The sequence below is a fragment of the Ranitomeya imitator genome, chromosome 1 (genome assembly GCF_032444005.1).
Source record: "Ranitomeya imitator isolate aRanImi1 chromosome 1, aRanImi1.pri, whole genome shotgun sequence".
Lineage (NCBI taxonomy): Eukaryota > Metazoa > Chordata > Amphibia > Anura > Dendrobatidae > Ranitomeya > Ranitomeya imitator.
Genome location: NC_091282.1, coordinates 338,375,648 through 338,396,205, shown reverse-complemented (window position 1 = coordinate 338,396,205; position 20,558 = coordinate 338,375,648). Strand labels below are relative to the sequence as shown.

At 45.2% G+C, this 20,558-nt stretch overlaps 1 protein-coding gene across 3 annotated transcripts in view; it reads right to left on the bottom strand.

The window, feature by feature from the left end:
- Positions 1–20,558, bottom strand: part of CORO1C (coronin 1C) — a 143,560-nt gene that overhangs the window by 18,897 nt on the left and 104,105 nt on the right. For all 3 annotated transcript variants that reach the window (XM_069759639.1, XM_069759644.1, XM_069759648.1), the window contains exons 4-7: positions 18,835–18,964; positions 17,735–17,916; positions 15,779–15,898; positions 13,077–13,181 (exon numbers count right to left, since the gene is read on the bottom strand). In XM_069759639.1, coding sequence (XP_069615740.1) covers positions 13,077–13,181; positions 15,779–15,898; positions 17,735–17,916; positions 18,835–18,964 — 537 coding nt within the window. The remainder of the gene's footprint in view (positions 1–13,076; positions 13,182–15,778; positions 15,899–17,734; positions 17,917–18,834; positions 18,965–20,558) is intronic.

The window sequence follows — 20,558 nt, the reverse complement described above, 5'->3', positions numbered from 1 at the left end:
AGGCCCCGGACCGCGACGCCCATCGGACCGGGACCGCAGCGGGACCGCCCCTGGGTGAGTATAATATAACCTTTATTTCTCATCTTTCAGGATACATCGGATGCTTATCTACAGCAATACAGAAAGCTGTAGATAAGCCCCTGATGCTGGTGGGCTTAGCTCACCTTCGATTTTGGGCGTGACAGGTTACCTTTAAGTAGAAAACAGATGCACATCTAAGCAATTCCTACGCAATTTACAGACTTCAGGAGTCATTTGTTTAGTAGTATGTGGATCAGAGATTTTTGGTTTCTTCAGTTTGATGATTTTGTGAATATGTGAATGCTGACATAGGCAAAATGACTCGTGCAAACTGCTCATCTTGAAACTATTTTTACAATGCGCTGCGTGTCTCAGGCTAGGGTTATGCTTTGCAGCATAAACATTAACTTTTAGACATTTTTCACAAAACATTTACACTGATACAGTTTTGAATTTAAATGCAGTGACTATAGTACTGGGTGGCCTGTAACAATGTGCCAAATGTCGTCTTGAAGAAAATGTTGGTATGCTTCAAAAAAATAAAAAATGTATAAATCAGATTTTAAATTTGTCTAAAGGGTTGCTGAACTACCGTACTTTTATATTGATGGACAATCCTACACTGTGTGCAGAATTATTAGGCAAGTTGTATTTTGATCACGACACTTTTTATACATGTCCTACTACAAGCTGTTCATGCTTGAGAGTCAATTACCAATTAAGTAAATCAGGTGATGTGCATCTCTGTAATGAGGGGTGATTTCTAACGACATCAAAACCCTATATAAGGTGTGCTTAATTATTAGGCAACTTCCTTTCCTTTGGCAAAATGGGTCAGAAGAGAGATTTTACGGGCTCTGAAACGTCCAAAATTGTGAGATGTCTTGCAGAGGGATGCAGCAGTCTTGAAATTGCCAAACTTTTGAAGTGTGATGACCGAACAATCAAGCGTTTCATGGCAAATAGCCAACAGGGTCGCAAGAAGCGTGTTGGTCAAAAAAGGCGCAAAATAACTGCCCATGAATTGAGGAAAATCAAGCGTGAAGCTGCCAAGATGCCATTTGCCACCAGTTTTTCCATATTTCAGAGTTGCAACGTTACTGGAGTATCAAAAAGCATAAGGTGTGCGATACTCCGGGACATGGCCACGGTAAGGAAGGCTGAAAAACGACCACCTTTGAACAAGAAACATAAGATAAAACGTGAAGACTGGGCCAAGAAATATCTTAAGACTGACTTTTCAAAGGTTTTATGGACTGATGAAATGAGTGACTCTTGATGGGCCAGAGGCTGGATCAGTAAAGGGCAGAGAGTTCCACTCCGACTCAGACGCCAGCAAGGTGGAGGTGGGGTACTGGTATGGACTGGTATCAAAGATGAATTTGTGGGTCCTTTTTGGGTTGAGGATGGAGTGAAGCTCAACTCCCAGACCTACTGCCAGTTTCTGGAAGACAACTTCTTCAAGCAGTGGTACAGGAAGAAGTCGGTATCGTTCAAGAAAAACATGATTTTTATGCAGGACAATGCTCCATCACATACCTCCAACTACTCCACAGCGTGGCTGGCCAGTAAAGGTCTCAAAGAAAAAAAATAATGACATGCCACCCTTATTCACCTGATCTGAACCCCATAGAGAACCTGTGGTCGGCAATTACTTCCACCCTTATTCAAATTAATCAGTACCTGGCTGCGGCCACTACATTGCTGACAGAGGTGTGCTGTTCAGCTGCGCAACTGCGAACATCACACCTTCACTGAAAACCGCTCATTGATGGGAATGCCGGTTGTCAAACCCTCTCCAATTAATATTGGTGATTTCATAGAATAGGTCAAAGTAAAAGTAATGGAGCAACCCTTTAACATTTCCAAGTGTTGGGGTTTCTCTTGCTTTTTTATTATATTATTATTTATATAGCACCATTGATTCAATGGTGCTGTACATGAGAAGGGGTTACATACAAATAACAGATATCACTTACAATCTTCACATCTAAACTGCACTTTTGCACTTAACATTAAAAAAAGCACCTCACTTACATTGCGAACGAAAGCTTGGCAGATTCAATCAGGACTAAATCTTAAATTTAGAACCCAATAAATGAACATTGCGCCTTAGGTCTCAAGGGTCTACAGTGTATAACAAGCATCCTGGCTTCTGTTACATGTTAATTGCATTCTCACTCTTCGAACAAATGCCGTGGAGCTTTAAAGGGACTAAGAAATCCCCTATATTTCTATATCAGGGCATGTCAAAACATGCAGCTGCGCACTGGATGGGACAATTGCTAAGGCAACCATCCAACAACCAACATTATTATTATTTATTATTATTATAGCACCATTTATTCCATGGCGCTTTACATGTGAGGAGGGGTATACATAAAAAGAGGTACAATAATCTTGAATAATACAAGTCACAACTGTTACAGGAGGAGAGAGGACCCTGCCCGCGAGGCCTCACAATCTACAAGGGATGGGCGAGGATAAAATAGGCAAGGGCAGAGCTGGTCGTGCAGTGGTTTGGTCGATCGGTGATTACTGCAGGTTGTAGGCTTGTCAGAAGAGGTAGGTCTTCAGGTTCCTTTTGAAGATTTCGATGGTAGGTGAGAGTCTGAAATGTTGTGGTAGAGAGTTCCAGAGTAGGGGTGATGCGCGAGAGAAATCTTGTATGCGATTGTGGGAAGAGGAGATAAGAGGGGAGTAGAGAAGGAGATCTTGTGAGGATCGGAGGTTGCGTGCAGGAAAGTACCGTGAGACGGGGGTCACAGATGTATGGAGGGGACAGGTTGAGGATGGCTTTGTGTGTCATGGTTAGGCTTTTGTACTGGAGTCTCTGGGTAATGGGGAGCCAATGAAGGGATTGACAGAGGGGAGAGGCCGGGGAATAGCGGGGGACAGGTGGATTAGTCGGGCAGCAGAGTTTAGAATAGATTGGAGGGGTGCGAGAGTGTTAGAGGGAAGGCCACAGAGCAGGAGGTTACAGTAGTCGAGGCAGGAGATGATGAGGGCATGGACTAGGGTTTTTTCAGATTCTTGGTTTAGGAATGTACGGATCCGGGAAATATTTTTGAGTTGAAGGCGGCAGGAAGTGGAAAAGGCTTGGATATGCAATTGAAGGAGAGATCAGTGTCAAGGAATACCCCGAGACAGCGAGCTTGAGGGACTGGGGAGAGTGGGCAGCCGTTTACTGTAATGGATAGGTTTGTTGGGGGGGGGGGGGGAAGGGTCGCGTGAGATGGAGGGAAAGACAATGAATTCTGTTTTGTCCATGTTAAGTTTTAGGCCATGTGCACACGTTCAGGATTTTTCACGTTTTTTCGCTATAAAAACGCGAAAAAAACACTTACATATGCCTCCTATTAATTACAGTGTATTCCGCATTTCTAGTGCAAATGTTGCTTTTTTTTCCCGCGAAAAAAATCGCATTGCGGGAAAAAAAGCAACTTGTTCATTAAAAATGCGGAATTGCGGGGATTCCGCACACCTAGGAGTGCATTGATCTGCTTACTTTCCGCATGGGGCTGTGCACACCATGCAGGACGTAAGCAGATTATGTGCGGTTGGTACCCAGGGTGGAGGAGAGGAGACTCTCCTCCACGGACTGGGCACCATATAATTAGTAAAAAAAAAAAAAGAATTAAAATAAAAAATAGTCATATACTTACCCTCTGATGGCCCCGGTGTCTTCCCGCCTCTCTGTGCTGCATGCTGCCGCTTCTGTTCCTATAGATGGTCTGTGTGAAGGACCTACGATGACGTCGCGGTCCTGTGATTGGTCACGTGACCGCGACGTCATCGAAGGTCCTGCACACACACACACCATCTATAGGAATGGATGCCGCTGAGGAGATCGGCTGTCTGCAGGGTGAGTATAACCATTTATTTTTTTTATTATTTTTAAACATTCTATTTTTTACTATAGATGCGGCATAGGCAGCATCTATAGTAAAAAGTTGGTCACACTTGTCAAACACTGTTTGTGACCAACCGGTCAGTCAGTTTTCCAAGCGATGCTACAGATCGCTTGGAAAACTTTAAGCATTCTGCAAGCTAATTTCGCTTGCAAAATGCTAAGAAAAACGCGAAAAAAACGCAAAAAAAATGCGGATTCCTTGCAGAAAATTTCCGGTTTTCTTCAGGAAATTTCTGCAAGAAATCCGGACGTGTGCACATACCCTTAGACATCTAGCGGAGAAGAAGGTTGAAATAGCGGATAGACAATGAGGGATTCTGGTTAGTAGGGTGGTGATATCTGGTTCAGAGATGTAGATCTGTGTATCATCAGCATAGAGATGATACTGAAAACCGTGAGATTCTATGAGCTGTCCCAGGCCAAAAGTGTAAATGGAGAAGATCAGGGGCCCTAGAACTGAACCTTGCGGGACTCCGACAGATAGGGGGCGAGGTGAGGTGGTGGTGTGTGAATGGAAGACCCTGAATGTTCGGTCAGTTAGGTATGACGAGATCCAGGATAGGGCCAAGTCTGTGATGCCAAGGGATGACAGGGTCTATAGTAATAGGGAATGGTCCACTGTATCAAAGGCAGAGGACAGGTCCAGGAGGAGGAGGATAGAGTAGTGTCGCTTGCTCTTGGCGGTTAATAGGTCATTGGTGACCTTAGTTAGGGCAGTTTCAGTGGAGTGGTGTGACCGGAAGCCTGATTGTAAGCGGTCGAAAAGGGAGCAGGAAGATAGATGAGAGGACAGTTCAAGATGGACATGTACCGTACATGTGCACGATACCTGCCAGGCAATGGACTGCTGCGGCAGCAACTGTCTTACTTGGTGTGCAGGAGCATATCTCGGTGCCTGTGGCAAAAGGAGGAAAAAAAAAAAAGCTTGTGCGGCAACTTTATTATACAGTCTGATAAAGCTGGGTTTTCAACTAATAGACTAAGTACCAATGGTCGCTGAAAATAAAAAGACATGGTACACAACTCATGTTGGGCATAAAGTACATAAAAAAAAAAATACACAATCATTAAACTGATGCCTTTTTAGGCACAAGGGTGAAAAGGCGGCGAGATTTTATGAACACCCTTGCTTACTCGGGCTTATCTGTAGTCGCTAGGCTCACACCCCTGATGTTGGTGCATATTATGAATTTGATGCCCAAGGATAAACTTCTCAACTTTCTACAGAAAAGCTTGCGTTTTAGGTTATGTGCACACGTTGCGGATTAGGCTTAGGAATTTCTGGTGCGGATTCTGCCTCTCCTGGCAGAAAACGCACCTGCGGATTTGTTGCTTTTTTTGTGCGGTTCCGCAGCACTTTTTGTGCGTTTTTGCTGCGGTTTTCTTGCGGATTTGCTGCGGTTTTTACCCCTGCGGTTTTCTATAATGGAATGGGTACAAAAACGCTGCAGAGTCACAAAAAAGAAGTGACATGCTACTTTTAAACCGCAGCATTTCCGCAGCGGATTTTCCGCAAAGTGTGCACAGCATTTTTTATTCTCATTGATTTACATTGTACTGTAAATCAATTACGGATCTGCAGCGTTTCTGCACTGCAAAAAACGCTGCGGATCCGCAGAGAATCCGTAACGTGTGCACATAGCCTAAAGATTTCCGAAAAAGGGTATATCTAGCATCAAATGTTATTTTGTTTAACCATGTAGCACGAGACTACGGTAATTACAGAAGTCTTTTGCACATTATATTCTACCATGTTATTAAGTGATGGCATATATTAGAAGCAAGCCATTAGTCAAAAATAGAGGTCTGACCTCAGGACCACAACCCAAGATTGAAGAGGACTCTGCACTGTTGTAAAATCCTCTGTCCTGCACGGATTTCCCCCTACAATTAGCTTCTACAGCTCAGCGTTGTTCCGAATAGTGAGAAGTGAATGCAGTGCGTCATCCCCTTCATTATCGGTATAAGTCCCAGAGAACAGACCCCCACAATAAAAGTACCGTATTTTCCAGCGTATAAGATGACTTTTTAATCCCTGAAAATCATCTCAAAAGTCAGGGGTCATCTTATACGCCGGGTACGGTGTGTTCAGGGAGCGGTCCTGGATGGTTCCCAGGGTCTGGAGGAGAGGAGACTCTCCTTCAGGCCCTGGGATCCATATTCATGTAAAAAAATAAAAATATGGTTATACTTGCCTTCAGACGGCCCCCGGCTCTCAGCGGTGCAAGCGGCGGCCTCCGTTCCCAAGGATGCATTGCGCAAAGGATTGGAGATGATGTCGCGGTGTGTGTATGCTGCTGCTAGGAGGCTGACACTATGCAAAAAGGGGAAGAAAAAAAAAAAAAAAAAAAAAAAAGTAGCTCCTCCCTGACAGTATACACCCACCGACAGGCACCAAGCACCTCAGTTGGTGTAAAAAGCAGTAGGAGAAGTGACATAACTCAGAAAGTATAAGTACCAACTCAACTGGGGCACCAGGCCCCAAACACGTACCAGAACAAACAAGTAGGGAGGGTGCTGTGTCCCCCAATGAAGGCTCCAAGAAAGATTTTACGGTAAGTACCAAAAGTCCGTCTTGCTTTATCGCTTCATTGGGGGACACAGACAACCGTGGGACGTCCAAAAGCAGTCTCAGAACAGGGTGGGTAGAAAAAAAACGAATGGCTCAGGTCGGCCGGTGCGCAACCGTCACCTGTAGCACCTTCCTACCAAAACCTGCATCAGACGAGGCTTGGGTATGAACCCTATAGAACCTCGTAAAAGTGTGCAAAGGCAACCAGGTTGCGGCCTTGCAAACCTGCAAGGCGGAGGCCTGGTGACGAACAGCCCAAGAAGCCCCAACAGCTCTGGAGGGAGCAGTGTCTCATGAACACGGTAGGATTCAGATAATCGCTGAGCGAATCCAACGCGGGATCGTGGATTTTGACACTTGAAGGCCTTTCCGACGATTTTTGGAAACAAGGAGATAAATCGGATTGACGGAAAGGGGCAGTTCTAGAAAGATAGACCCGAATGGCCCTGTCAACGTCTAGTTTGTGAAGAGACCTCACCAGGGGATGAACCGGGGAAGGACAAAATGAGGGGAGGACCATGTCCTCATTGATGTGGAAAGCGAAGACCACCTTGGGAAGAAACTCAGGGACCAGTCTAAGAACAATCTTATCCTGATGAAGAATCAGAAACGGAGAACGGCAGGATAGGGCTGCCAACTCGGAGACCCTCCTAATAGATGTGATAGCAATGAGGAAGGCCACCTTCCAAGAAAGAAGGGAACATGACACGTCCTGAAGAGGTTCGAAGGGAGCGGCCTGAAGAGCACCGAGAACCAGATTAAGGTCCCAAGGTTCCAACGGGGAACGGAAAGGAGGGGCAAGATGGAACCCTCTACCACAACACATCAGACTCTCGCCTACCATCGAAACCTTCAAAAAGAACCTGAAGACCCACCTCTTCCGACAAGCCTACAACCTGCAGTAACCACCGATCGACCAAACCGCTGCATGACCAGCTCTATCCTCGCCTACTGTATTCTCACCCATCCCTTGTAGATTGTGAGCCTTCGCGGGCAGGGTCCTCACTCTTCCTGTACCAGTTAGGACTTGTATTGTTCAAGATTATTGTACTTGTTTTTATTATGTATACCCCTACTCACATGTAAAGCGCCATGGAATAAATGGCGCTATAACAATTAATAATAATAATAATAAGATGCGCAACTCCCTATAGAAAGGTATTTACCTGAGAAATGGAAGACAAGTTCCTTTGGAAAAGAATGGACAAAGCGGAGACTTGACCCTTTAGGGTACTGAGGGACACACCCGAGTCGAGACCTGACTGAAGGTAGCCAAGGAAGTCCGGAAGGGAAAAAGACATCGGAAAGACTTCGTTTGTTTCGCACCACCGGAAGAAAGCCTTCCAGTACCTATGGCAAATGCAAGAAGACGCCGGCTTTCTGGCACTGATCATGGTCTGTATGACCTGTGGAGAAAGGCCGGATTCCTTTAGGACCGCGGCCTCAACAGCCATGCCGTTAAATTCAGAGACTGAGATCTCTGGTGGAAGAGAGGGCCCAGCGAGAGAAGGTCTGGCCGATCTGGGAGACTCCAAGGGGTATCCACGAGCATGTTTACTAGCTCCGCGTACCAAGGACGCCTTGGCCAGTCTGGCGCTATCAGGATAACAGGAATCCCCTCTAGCTTTATCTTTTTTACTACCCTTGGGATCAAGGGAAGAGGAGGGAACAGGTAGGGAAATTGAAATTGGGACCATGGTATTACCAGAACGTCGTGGCCGATGGCCAGAGGGTCCCGGGATCTGGCGACAAACTGAGGCACCTTGTGGTTCATCTGAGACGCCATAAGGTCGACGTCCGGAGTGCCCCAGCGAAGACAAATTTGATCGAAGACTGCGGGATGGAGAGACCACTCGCCCGCTGCCAGACCTTGGCGGCTGAGGAAGTCAGCTGCTTAATTTTCGATCCCTGGAATGTGAACGGCTGATATGGTCGGAACGTGACGTTCCACCCACCGAAGAATCTTTGCTGATTCCGCCATTACTTGACTGCTGCGAGTCCTGCCCTGGTGGTTCAAGTATGCCACGGCCGTGGCATTGTCCGATTGAACGCTGACGGGTAGGCCCGTCAGGAGAGACTGCCAGTGGAGTAGGGCAAGGAAGATTGCTCTGATCTCCAAGAGGTTGACGGGAAGAAGAGCCTCCTCGGTGGACCAGCGACCCTGCGCTGTGTGATGTCGGAAGACTGCCTCCCATCTGAGCAGACTGGCATCGGTGGTGATGACCTGCCACTGAAGGGGAAGAAAGGATCTTCCTCTCAGGACTGAGGAGGACAGAGTCCACCAGATTAGGGACTGACAAACTTGGAGAGGAAGGCGAATGGGACGGTCCAGGGCATTCGTGGACCTGTTCCAGGTGGATAGAGGAAACAGCTGGAGAGGGTGCGTGTGGAACTGGGCGAAGGGTACGGCCTCCATGGAGGCAACCATCTTTCCCAAGACTCCCATGCAGAACCGAAGTGAGCGGGGAGCTGGGTGTTTCAGAGAGCGGACCGCTTTGAGGAGAATGGAGAATTTATCTTTCGGGAGAAAGACCAGAGCCAAGTTCGTGTCGAACTGCATGCCCAGGAAGGACAGGCGCTGGGAAGGAATCGGAGAGGAATTGTCTCGGTTGATAATCCAGCCGAGACGAGTCAGAGTGTCCAGAGAGATTTGGAGACTTCGAACACAGTCTCGATGAGACGACCCTTTGATCAACAGATCGTCCAGGTAGGGGATAATTAGAATCCCCCTGGAACGAAGAATGGCCATGACCGCCACCATGATCTTGGTGAAAACCCTGGGGGGGGCAGACGCCAGGCCGAAAGAAAGGACCGTGAATTGGTAGTGATCGTCTTGGATTGCAAACCGAAGGAATTTCTGATGCTGTACACAAATGGGAACATGAAGGTACGCATCTTGAATGTCCACCGAGCAGAGAAACTCCCCGGGTTCCATGGCGGTGATCACTGACAGCAGGGATTCCATCCTGAAGTGGCAGGGTCGGACATGGTGGTTCAGAAGCTTTAAATCCAGAATCGGACGGAGAGAACCGTCCTTCCTCGGGACTACAAAGAGGTTCGAGTAGAACCCGGAAAACCGCTCGTTGGAAGGAACAGAGACGACTACTCCGGCGGCTACCAGGGATGCCACGACCTGAAGCAAACTGGGTAATTGGGACGTTGTTTGGGTGGACGAGCGAGAAAAAAGCGATTTTCCGGGAGGGAGGAAAATTCGATTTTGTAGCCGGGAGGTAATGATCTCTCTGACCCAGGCGTCGCTGACCACCGACAACCAGACGTCCTTGAAGAAAAGAAGCCTGCCTCCCACCCTGGAAAGACTCCCAGGTGGGGGCGACCCGTCACTTAGAACGGTATCTGTTGAAACGGGACCCAGAGGACCTGGAAGGTTGACCCCTGGGCCTCCAACTGGGGGTTGGCTTGTAAGGTTTTTTGCATTCGCCCGAGGCGGCGGGGTGGCGCTCTTGTTTCGATGAGGAGTCTGAGGCTGCAAACGGGCTAAATGGACGAAAAGGCCGAGGGCCTTTTCTGTTGAAAAAGCGTTTTGGCTTGGACTGAGGAAGGGATGTGCTCTTGCCTCCAGTTGCGTCTGAAATAATCTGGTCCAAACGAGCTCCAAAAATCCTGGAACCCTGAAAGGCTAAGTTGGTGAGGGACTTCTTAGAAGTAGTATCTGCATTCCATGCCTTCAGCTAAAGAATGCGGCGAACAACGACGATGTTGCTACTCGCCCTGGCCGCACAGGCTGCTGCATCCAAGGAGGCAGTGAGAAGATATTTGCCAGCGTGGTTAATCTGATCTGCAAATTCGGCTAGCTCGTCTGGAGAAGCGGAAGCCAAAATGCCCCGGCGAAGAATTTTAGCCCAGGCAGACCGCCTTCGCAACCCAGGTGGAGAGAAACTGGGACAGAGGGAAGATCCCGTTGCCTCGAAGGCTGATTTGGCTAGTGCCTCAATTTGTCTGTCTGTCGTGTTCTTAAGAGACGCACCATCCGGTAAGGACAGAACTGTCATAGAAGAAAAACGAGAGACCGGCGGGTCCACTTTGGGGGTCTCTGCCCACTTAGAAAGAAAATCGGCACTAAAAGGATATAGAACGTCCATATGTTTTCTGCTCGAAAAACGCTTTTCGGGATGCTCCCAGTGCTTAGACAGGGTAGACAAACTCCTCGTGGTTGGGAAAGGAGCGAGAGGGAAACGGAAGGATCCTGGGGACGAGCCTCGTCCTGTTTTAGTTTGAGAGATAGCAGAGATGAGACTATCCACGACAGCCTGCATACTAGAAGTCTGGTCTGAATCGGAATCAGACTCGGACTGGGAATCCACATCAGACCCAAGGTCCTCCTCCGAAGAGGGGAATTGGGAAGAGGAGAGTAGCTTGAGTGCTGCGGAGGGACCCGGAGAGCTGGACGAAGAGCCAGACAGAGTCCTATTTCTATAACGGCTGGCTGGCTTGTCTCTCTGAGGGCCGTTATCAGGTGCGTGCGAATCGCCATGAGAGACGTTCGGAGCACTGGTGGCTGCAGATAGCTGTGGAAGTCGTTCAAGCGCCTGGACCAGAGACTGGGAAACCTTAGTCAAATCAGATACTGGCTGGGGCATAGCAACTGCTCACTCTGGGTAAGGGGGAGTGCACTCATCCCGAGAGTCGGAAGCTTCCTGCGGTGCAGACATGGTAGGAGGACTGCAGGACTGGCAGAAAGGCGACGATTGGCCTACTGACCACTTTTTCTTGCAGCGAGCGCAGGCGTAATGAGTTATGATAGGTTTGGAGAGGGAGGCTCCATAAGAGTTGGACATAAGGAGATTCTGAAAACGCTATACTAATAATAACAAGCTTAGGTAAACCTGTAGCGGTATAAGGGAGATACCGAGGAGAGGAGCAGAGATAGCGACGAAAAACACCACGATCCCTCCGTGCACGGAGTTGCAGAAGCAGGAGTGTCTGTGGTCAAGAGGAGGAGCATGCCTAAAGATTGACCGCTGAGGTGAGTGAGCCAAAGCTCCTGATAGGGCCAAGCAATAAAGTGGGCGTGACACATTTGAAAGAGCAGTCTTGGAGGAAAAAGAGTGCCAAGAAAGCGTGCCGAGGCAGGGGGCGTGGCCAGCCATGGCAGCGAAAGTGAGATGTCGGGAAGGAAGACAACCGGAGACGCGCAGGGACACCCGGTAATGTTAGAATACTGCTGCGGGGAGCAAGAGAAGACTAAGGCTACGATCAGATTTGCGTTGTGCGCCGGCGACTCAACGCACAACGCAAATAAAAACGTACCAAAGCGCACGCAAAAACGCTGCGTTTTGCGACGCATGCGTCCTTTTTTGCCGAAATTTGGACGCAAGAAAAATGCAACTTGTTGCATTTTCTGCGCCCAACGCTTGCAGCCAAAAAAACGCATGCGTCGCACAACGCAGCACAACGCATGTCCATGCGCCCCCCATGTTAAATATAGGGGCGCATGACGCATGCGTTGCCGCAGCGTCGGGAAACGCTAATGTGAACGTTGCCTAAGGCAGTGTTCCCCAAGTTCGGTCCTCAAGAGCAACCACAACCAACAGGTAATGTTTTCAGGATTTCCTTAGTATTGCCCAGGTGAGAATATCATCATCTAGACAGGCAACAATTCCATCACCTGGGCAATACTAAGGAAATCCTGAAAACATAACCTGTTGGTGGCTCTTGAGGACTGGAGTTGGGGAACACTGCTATAAGGGAACAAACCCATCGGGCACTGCAGAGTTAAGGGGCAATGAACCATTACCTTCCTTGAAATCTGGCTCCACATGATATGAGGAGCGTCCAGGGGCCCATGATAAAGAAGGTCGCTGGATCAGGAATCCTTCATCCAGAAGACAACATGAACCCCTGTAGCGCAGGGGAAGGTCACCGCCGGTGACCACAGTCTTCCTCTCAGTCCTCTCCAAGGAGAGGGGTGAGGGGGACATTTTTGGCTAGGACCGCCACCAGTTAGACCCTGGAGCATATGTGAGGGTGACAGGGGATAATGTCCTGCCGGCGGTCAGTTGCGATGTGGGCGACACCACACTGCTCGCCCAGCCGCCTGTCCTGGGAAGGCAGAGTGAGAATAACACCCTGTTTCCCTGAAATGCTGTATCTGAAAGACAAAAAGAGAATGTTACTAAAAACAATAAAACCTCTAAGAGAAAAAAGGTTAGCAACGGATCTGATGATCCAGGTCCGCCTCCTACAGACACTAAGCACAAACTGAGGTACTTGGTGCCTGTCGGTGGGTGTATACTGTCAGGGAGGAGCTACTCTTTTTCCCTTTTTGCATAGTGTCAGCCTCCTAGCAGCAGCAGCATACATCCACGGTTGTCTATGTCCCCCAATGAAGCGATCAAGAAATACACATTTCATCCAAACTAAAGCAAGCAGCCCAAGAGTGATACATCACTGAAATCAGTGTATTTGTTACTGTGGCATGATCTAGAGTCAGTTACAATGCACCCTTTGAAATATGTATGCAAGTGGGTGACACTAATGGATCTCCAGTCTGGTGCATATCACTGGAATTCTCTCCATTCACTTCAACGGAGATCAGCTGCACATTCTCACCTTGCCACACAAGTAAATGATGCTAGTGTCGGGGTCATAAAACGGTAGCAGGACTCCATTGCTTGTATCCATTTCATGTAGTGCAATAGGCTCATCCATACTTTTCTGCATATATAAAAAAAAAGACAAAAAAGTTACTAAAATCAATCAAAAACCCACATTAAAGTTTTGTTTTCCAACCAATGCACCGTTAATATCACAACACACTGTTAACCACTTCATAAACACAAAAAAGTGAAACGTATACAGGTGAACAGTCATTAGTAAAAGTTAAAAGCTGAGCAGAATCTAGGAGGATAATCACATGAGCTGGAACCATGCTCCCTTTCCTGCTACTAGGATGCATCACATATAACCTCTATGTACTGTAGCCTTCTCATGCAGAAAACATGGCTCACAACCTACCTCCAAAGACTTTCACTTTGCACTGTGCAAACACTACCTGCCAGTAAAGCATGTTTTAATATTCAATTCTTTGGTGAAATTTCAGTAACATTGCAGAGCACATTGAAAGTACCAATACCACAATTTAGAACATTTTGGGGGAGATTTAGCAAAAATGGTGCAAAGAAAAAGAAGAGACTGTGTCCATAGCAATGAATCAGTAAGTTTTGACATTTCACAGGGTTTCTCTGAAATTAAAGGAGGAATCCAACTGGTTGTTTGCCTCAGTTTTTAGAAATCTTTTTTTTTTTTGTCTGACTGCAGTTTTATTGAAAGAGAAACTAACCAGCAAACTTGTAGATAATAAGTCCCAATGTAGTTTGGGAGCTACAATACTGGCATAGAAATTCCAAAAACCCAGCAGCTCCATAAGTAACAGGAAACATGCAAACATGGAATATACACTGGGTTTCTTTTCCAGACTAATATTAATGGTCTAATCTTCAGAGCTCCATAGGAGAATGAAATGGACATTATATACAGCAATATTCTGGTATTGCAGTATACAGTGTAAGCGATCAAACAATTACAGTTTCAAGTCCCTCATTTCTTTCACCCCATTTTCTGTTTTTGTTTTCCCTCCTTCTTCCAAGAGCCATAATTCTTTTTACATTTCCGTCAATATAGCCATGTGAGGGCTTATTTTTTGAGGGACGAGTTTTACTTTTAAATGGCACCATTGAGTTTACAATATAGTGTACTGAAAAGAATGAAAAGTTCCAACATGTTCACTATGTAGCAAATCTGACCCAGCAATACGATTCTCCAGCTCAGTCCGAGTACGCAAATACCAAACATGTATAGGTTCTTTTTTTATTTAAGTGATGAAAAAAAACATCCACAATTTTAACAAGAGAGCTTTTGTCACCATAAATGATCCATAAATTTTACAATATTCAGGATTGGGGGAGGCTGGGCGAAGACTTATTTTGTGTGCCCTGAGCTGACATTTTTATTGATACCATTTTGGGTGGATACAATGTTTTGATTGCCTCTTATTGCAATGTTGAGGAGACCAAAAAAACAATTCTGGCATTTCAATTTCTTTCCCCTCATTATGTCGTTTACCTCTCTGTTTAAAATTTTGATAGAATGGACTCTTCGCAATGCAGCAATGCTAAATATGTGTATTTGACTTTTTTATTGTTTTATTTTCAATGTGGAAAAAAGGAGTAATTTCAACTTGTTTTGTTTCTTTAAAGGTGAAAAAATAAAAATGTTTTCACTCTACTTCAATAGTGATTGTGCTATATTTTACAGGGCTTCAGCACTGAAAGAAAAAAACAAATTAAAAAAATATACACACACATACATACACGATATTATCAGGAATTACAAACTATGAACGCAGGCCACAGGTCATCATTCATGAGAGTATCGTAATGACGGGCACCCACAGCTGTATTTTCAACCCACCGGTGCCCCATGATCATGTCACAGGCTCTCAGGCTCTCCGAAGGGCTGGTTGAATGAAGCGCACACCGACGGCATGTGTTAAATCCCACTGGCAGAGATTGACAGTAGGATTTTACAGGTCAACGGCTGTAGGTGGCAAACTACTCTACTGCTGTTAAAGGCACATGACAGATTATTAAATCAGCTGTCGTGTGCGGGGAAAGATGTGGGCACAGCCTCAGAGCCCGCATCAAAGTCAGGGATATGACATATGACATGGATAGTAAATTTAAACAAGTTGTAAATTTAAAATTATCCCCCTAATTAAAAATAGAGGACAAATTAAAACATTTGATATGGTCTCATCTATAAAAGTCAGATTAAAATACAGACATACACATCACTGTAAAGTTGGGGGTTAACAAATGCAAGAATTAAGGTCTTTTTGGGTCACCACATGTCCCTAACCAATATAAATGTTTATGCTGATGGGAAAATATAAAATTATGGCACTTGGAAGAAAGGGAGGGAAAAACGTTAAAAAAAAATAAAAAAAATTAAATTGGTCCTTAAATGTGGTAATGCTGAGGGGTGAAATAATCTAATGGAGAAAAAAAAAAAATCATTAAATAAACTAGTGCATATATACCAGACATGAGTGTAACAGCATAATGCTGTGTGCAAACAGTGGAGCATTACAAGACTGTTACTGCGATTTACTAAAAGTTCAAAATAGAAAAAGAAACATGTAAGCATAATATTTTGCCCACCACTGCTGTATTCAAGTAAAAAACTACCTGACTTATCAGTAAATATCTGTCAGCAACATGGGAAAGCACTGCTGAAACCTATGTAACACATACCGGATTCCACAATGCTAATTGGCGCTCACTCATACGGCTGAAACCAGTTGTAAAAATGCTGCCATCAGCTAAAAAGATTGCCCTCATGGGCCGAGCTCCTTCGTGTGCTTTATCTTTCTCCTAGGAAAGGTGGCAACAAAAACAAAGAAATCAAATTATCAAAGCAAGAAAAGAGGATGTAAAAATTTACAGATCGCGAAAAACTTTCATCTCCTTTTAATTGCAAACAGACTTTTGTACGTCTATGAGACGCCCATGCAGCAGAAGGACAAGTATTCAAGGCTATGGCACTGACTTCAGGTCAACAGACCGACTGGTAGCATATTACGACCGCCAATCAGTAAACTTTTAATGATTTTGTTTGAGTGCCCATTAATGCAGGCAGACCAAACGATGCACGCGGAGCTATCTATACCAGATCGCTCAGAGCACATAGGCGGCTATAGTTCTCAGCAGTCCGAGTCCTGTTTACACGAGAACAATGATCTTTAAGGCTATGTGCACATTCAGGATCTTTCACGTTTTTTCGCTATAAAAACCGCGAATAAAAACGCATACATTAAGCATCCTATTAGAAGGCAATCCGCAATTTTTGTGCACATGTTGCGTTTTTTTCCGCAGCGGAATCTCATTCCGGAAAAAAACGCAGCATGTTCATTCTTTGTGCAGAATCGCGGCGATTCCGCATACATAGGAATGCATTGATACGCTTACTTTCCGCATGTGGCTATGCCCACCATGCGGGAAGTAAGCGGCTCATGTGAGGTTGGTACCCAGGGTGGAGGAGAGGAGACTCTCCTCCAGGCCTTGGGAACCCAATAATTGTTAAATAAAGAATTAAAATAAAAAATCATGATATTCTCACATTCCGGCGTCCCTGGCAGCCGTCCCCCTCCTCGCGATGCTTCAGTTCCCAATAATGCATTGCAAAAATGACCTGTGAAGACGTAGCGGTCTCGCAAGACCGCTACGTCATCTGGGGTCATTGCCGCAGTGCATTATTGGGAACGGAAGCATCGCGAGGAGGGGGACGGCTGCCGGCAACGCCGGAATGTGAGAATATCATGATTTTTTATTTTAATTCTTTATTTAACAATTATTGGGTTCCCAAGGCCTGGAGGAGAGAGTTTATTATTATTATTTTTAAAATTATATCTTTTTACTGCATAGGCAGCATCAATAGTAAAAAGTTGGTCACACTTGTCAAATACCATGACAAGTGTGACCAACCTGTCAATCAGTTTTCCAAGCGATGCTACAGATCGCTTGGAAAACAATAGTGTTTAGCGGGGAGTTGCGTAATTGCAGCGGCAATTCTGCAACATGTGCACTTAGCCTTAGGCTACATAAAAGATAATTCAGCAGCCTGTTACAAGGTGAGATAATCGGGAAACTAGTCTTGGTGCCAGGAAATACTGGGGGACGCTACCCTTTTTAACTCAAATGTTTTTTATTAAATATAACTCTAGAATAAAACATTTCACATTAAGGTATACATTTACATTTTTCCCACTCTTAACCCTCCCTTACCCATCCTGCCCCCCTCCTTCCCTTTTAGACAGCTCATGCTTTCCTCTTAACATATCCTGTAGTATTATATACGTTATCCATATACAATAACTTTCATTTGTACACAAGTACACCATAAATATATAGGCGAACCCTCCTCAGGCCTAACTTCTCTTAGCCTCCCCTAGCCTAGATCCAGCCAGGGCATCCACAATTTGTCAAACAGGCCCATCTTCCCTCTTTTCTGATATACACCCTTTTCCAGGGTAATGACCTGCTTCACATGGGGACGCTATCCTTCTTTAGGTTGTGGAAACTCAAACAGAATTCACACAGCACAGGGCCTCATTTTTTAATAGGGTCTTTGGTCAAACATTAATACATATACAAAATTAGAACACCAAAATTAGTCAGATTTCTCCCATGGCTACCCGTCTGAATACATACCGCTACCAATTCCATTTTGCGTGGGTCAATAACACGCAGTTTCTTGTCCTTGGAGGTCGTGCAAATGAGGCTGCCATTTCGGTTCCAGCTGGCACTGTAGATCATGTCGTAGTGCATATCTTCTAGAGAGGAGAGTGCCTCCCCAGTGCCCACATTCCATATAATAATGACATTGTCACAACCTGGTAACAAAATTACAAGCCCTGTTAGAGGTCTCAGAGCATGGATTTCCTATATACATCATCCTATATACACTCACTCGTACAAAAATTAGAAAAAGTATTTAATCATGTTGGAGCTTTCACATTTTGTTAAGTGTTCATGTGTTTCTGTATCTTTCGAAAATGTATCTGTAAAATGTAAGGATAATCTACCACTAGGAGGCACTATGTCATAGTATTTTGGGTTTTCAATGCCACCAAAAACAATTGAGGACAGCACTGGTATGCTCAGAACTCTATGAAACTGACAAAATGCAAGCTTTACCAATGCTGCATCTAAGCAGAGTTCCTGGAAACAAAACAAAAAGCCTTATATACAACAACAGCTCTGCTTAAAAAGGCAAAATAGAATGTACCCAACAGAGGAAAAAAAGAAAAAAAAAAGTTTGCTAAAGGAACAGGCTTTAGTGATCAGGTGAGAGATGAACATGATTTCATTGGTTTGACTTCCACCTTGGACCCCTAAAAGTGGATAGATGGATTATTTAACTAGTGAATATAGATTTCCCAGATATTGTAGAACTGGAATTAGTAAAAAAAAAAAAAAACTAGATGCATTTAATGTGGAAACCCCCTTTTAAAAGTGACCACTGCTCTTCACAATATGGCTAATGTGTGCAGCACAGTATGGCCATTTACAGACAAAGCAGAGGTGTATGTTGTAGGCTCAGCGGCCACAGATTAGCATACCAAGACAATCAGTAGGCAGGCAGGGAGTCAAATTTTAGTGATGAGCGGCGACTCAAACATAATCTCCGAGCACGCGCAAAATACTCGGAAACCACCCGAGCATGCGCGGAGAAACCCGAGTAACCAGTATACTTGCTCATCACGAATGAATTTCCCTATGTTCATAAATGGAGCCGATGTCAAACATACCTGCACTGAGCAGCACGTTTCGGGCTGTCGGATGCCATGTCACAATGCCCACCCGCTTGGAATGTCCTTCCAACACTACCACAGGATCAGTTAGTGGAATGGTGAGGCCACTGTCTGGGATCTGCCATACCTAAGTGACAAAATGGACAATTTTACATTTGATTGAAATTCTTTAAAATGAGGTTTCTGATTTCAATAGAATTCAACTTTAAAAAGTTTTCCACTGCTCTGGTCCCTTTCTCACTCGCCGAATCACACTGGGGTCTATGTAAAAGTTGCTTTTATAACATAAGTCTATGGGGAATCAGAATGAGACTGGGCTTGCACTGCAAAAGGGACTTCTGGCTCACAGACAACAATGTGATCTGGTGAGTTGCAATAGAAAACACATTAAGTGAGAAAAGGACTAGACACGTGCTGAAAGCCGGGGAAGGCTGCGATTGCTGAGTATATTAACACAATAAAAATCTTTGGAGAGATTCAGTTCCCGATAGAGAAAGGACATGATGTTAGATACAGCAGACAGACAATCCTTGGTAGTTTGTATTATAGGTGGTTACATATATATAAAACTGACTTGGTAATGTGATTCACCAGGTCAGTACTATGATGGAGATATGAAACATGCAGTTTTTTTTGTTAATAAAATTCTTTTTTTTTTTTGCTTGTCTCACCATCTGCCTAGTAACGTTTTTAATTTTTGGCTGATGGGCTGTCTGTGTGACTACGGTACTTATTTTACAGGGCCTTGAGCGGAGATTTTATTATTGATTTGGGGGTAGATATGATCTCTTTATCGCCTTTTATAGCATTTTATTGCAGTGTCGCGGTGTCCAAAAAAAAAAAAAATCCATTTTGGCATTTCGATTTTTGTTTTCATTATGCAGTTTACGGATAGCATTAGTTTTATATTTTGATAGATCAGACATTTTTTTTTAATTATTAATTTGAATGGAGCAAAGGAGGGTGAATTGATTTTTTTGCTTCACTTTTCACTCTGTGTTAAGGTACCGTCACACTAAGCGACGCTGCAGCGATACCGACAACGATCCGGATCGCTGCAGCGTCACTGTTTGGTCGCTGGAGAGCTGTCACACAGACAGCTCTCCAGCGACCAACTATGCCGGTAACCAGGGTAAACATCGGGTTACTAAGCGCAGGGCCGCGCTTAGTAACCCGATGTTTACCCTGGTTACCAGCGTAAAACTAAAAAAAAAAAAACACTACATACTTACCTTCGCTGTCTGTCCCTCGGCGCTCTGGTTTTCTGCCCTGTGTAAGCACAGCGGCCAGAAAGCACAGCGGTGACGAAATAAAGTTCTGGACTTTCTGCAGCGACCAACGACATCACAGCAGGATTCTGATCGCTGCTGTGTGTCAAACTGAACGATATCGCTAGCCAGGACGCTGCAACGTCACGGATCGCTAGCGATATCGTTCAGTGTGACGGTACCTTTAGTCCCCTTAGGGGACTTGAACGAATAATCATCCGATTGCTCGTGCTATGTACAGCAATACCACAGTAATGCTGTATATAGCAAAATATATGATCTCACAGGAGTACCATCATAACAGGCACAGGGATTTTAAGCAGATCCCCGGCTCTCAGGGTAACTCATCAGTGCCCTGAGAACGTATCACATGGGCACAGATCGACTTGTGGAATGATGCATCCCCTGCCGATGCGCTGTAAATACGCATCTACATTTTCACACAAGTGGGTA